Source organism: Nanorana parkeri, unplaced genomic scaffold, assembly GCF_000935625.1.
Source record: "Nanorana parkeri isolate BGI_ZX_2015 unplaced genomic scaffold, ASM93562v1 scaffold368, whole genome shotgun sequence".
NCBI classification, from domain to species: Eukaryota; Metazoa; Chordata; class Amphibia; order Anura; family Dicroglossidae; genus Nanorana; species Nanorana parkeri.
Window position 1 is genome coordinate 951,436 of NW_017306636.1, and position 2,052 is coordinate 953,487.

At 49.5% G+C, this 2,052-nt stretch overlaps 1 protein-coding gene across 1 annotated transcript in view; it reads left to right on the plus strand.

Moving 5' to 3' along the window:
- Positions 1-1,386: 1,386 nt before the first annotated feature.
- Positions 1,387-2,052, plus strand: part of SENP6 (SUMO1/sentrin specific peptidase 6) — an 86,100-nt gene continuing 85,434 nt past the window's right edge. The window contains exon 1 of the mRNA XM_018558916.1: positions 1,387-1,662. Coding sequence (XP_018414418.1) covers positions 1,629-1,662 — 34 coding nt within the window. The 5' untranslated portion in view covers positions 1,387-1,628. The remainder of the gene's footprint in view (positions 1,663-2,052) is intronic.

Here is a 2,052-nt window from a genome sequence, read left to right on the forward strand (position 1 = left end):
ATGTGCCCCCCTATATATTGTTCCTAGAGTCGCCACTGCTCCCCTAAAACCCGCACAGCCCCCTGAAAGCTGCACAGCCCCCTTGGAGAGCTGTACAGCCCCTCTAAGAAAAACACAGCCCCATGAGAGCGGCACAGCTCCCCCTGAGAGCCGCACAGCCCCCCTTTAAAGCTGGACAGCCCCCCTGAGAGTCGTACAGCCCTCCCTGAGAGCCGCACAGCCCCCGAGAGCCTGAACAGCCAACCTTAGAGACTATACAGCCCACCTGAGAGCCCGCAGAGCCCATCTGAGAACTGTACAGCACCCCTGAAAGCCTACACAGCTCACCTGAGAGCCCACACAGCCCTCCAGAGACCCTGGAGACATTGGGCCGCCACCCCGCAGCAACACAGAGTATGCAGCCTTATATTATTTTGCATTGCTGTTAAATGTATTGCTGGGATTTGTTGTCCACTATAGTTGGTTTTATTCTGCATTGCTGTATAATGTATTGCTGAGATATATAGTCTTCTAAAGTTTGTAATATTCTGCATTGTTGTATAATGTATTGCTGGGATTTGTTGTCCCCTACAATTGGTGTTATTCTGCATTGCTGTATAATGTATTCCTGGGATATGTAGTCCTCTATAGTTGGTAATATTCTGCATTTCTGTTAAATGTATTGCTGGGATTTGTTGTCCTCTATAGTTAGTGGTATTCTGCATTGCTGTATATTGTATTTCTAGGATATGTAGTCCTATATAGTTGGTGGTATTCTGCATTGCTGTATATTGTATTGCTAGGATATGTAGTCCTATATAGTTGGTGGTATTCTGCATTGCTGTATATTGTATTGTTGGGATTTGTAGTCCTGTATAGTTGGTGGTATTCTGCATTGTTATATAATATATTGCTGAGATTAGTTATTTTACAGGTTGGAGTCAGTGGCTGAACTAACCGGGTCACAGCGTTCACAGCTGCAACTGGGCCCTGGTGCTCCACCACTGACTCCAAGCTGTAGAGAGACTGTTCCCTTGCATTGTGCTGCATGACGTACCTTAGTAGCACACTGCAATGGAACATGCCACTAATTAGCACAGTACAAAGGTACATGTCAATGTAGTGTAGTTAAAAACTCTTGTATTGTATTTTTCTTCTAAAATCTAAGCACATAATTAGTTCAGACAGTCGTATGGAGCGTTTTTCTAAAATAAATCATCAGTATTCTGGTCTAAGTGCAGGGTTGGCACTTTGAGACACATAAGTTGGTTTAGTGATCCACTTTGGGCACTGGGGCTCATACAGGTTTGCTATCACTGGTCTCTACTGTACATTTGCAATGTGAGCCTCCCAGACACAGGTGGCGCTGTGCTCCCCATTCAGTACACCAGAACGCTGTGCTGTGTATAGCCCGCGCTGTAGACTAAGCGATCCCCCCGAGGCTGCCCTCATCCCCCTCCTCTCGGCTTGTGTATGTGTGTCAGGCTCCTCCTATCACTCTAGCTGCGGCCTCCTGGATTTTCTCCCGGTTGAGGCCTATGTGACAGGTATCTCCCTGACTGACTGCTCTCACTCTGTCTCCAGAGCCGCCGTGTTCGGGATTCTCCGCTGAAGCTCTTCTTCTTGACGGCCATGGAGTAAGCTGGAAGATGGCGGGCGGCGGGCAGAGCCGCTTTCTGGATGGTGAGAGTCTGGCTTGTGCTGCTTGTGTTCAGTATTGTGTCTGGAGACCCCCATGTACCAGAAGCAGTGTGTGTCTGGTAGCATTGCTGTCCCGTTTTTCCTGCAGATCGGTAGTCAGGAGCTGCACCTCTGTGTATTGTACAATAGTATATTGTTGGGTGCAATTCTCCTCTTATAATAATACAGGGCTCTAGGCTTGTGAGGGCTGCAAAGCAATGCTTAGTTCTTGAGCTTGCTGCTTCTACCAGTAGTATGCATACATGTCCTGGGTGCGCGGGCCGTCGCTACGCGTGTCCTGGGTGCGCGGGCCGTCGCTACGCGTGTCCTGGGTGCGCGGGCCGTCGCTGCGCGTGCCCTGGGTGCGCGTGCCCTGGGTGCGCGAGCCGTCGC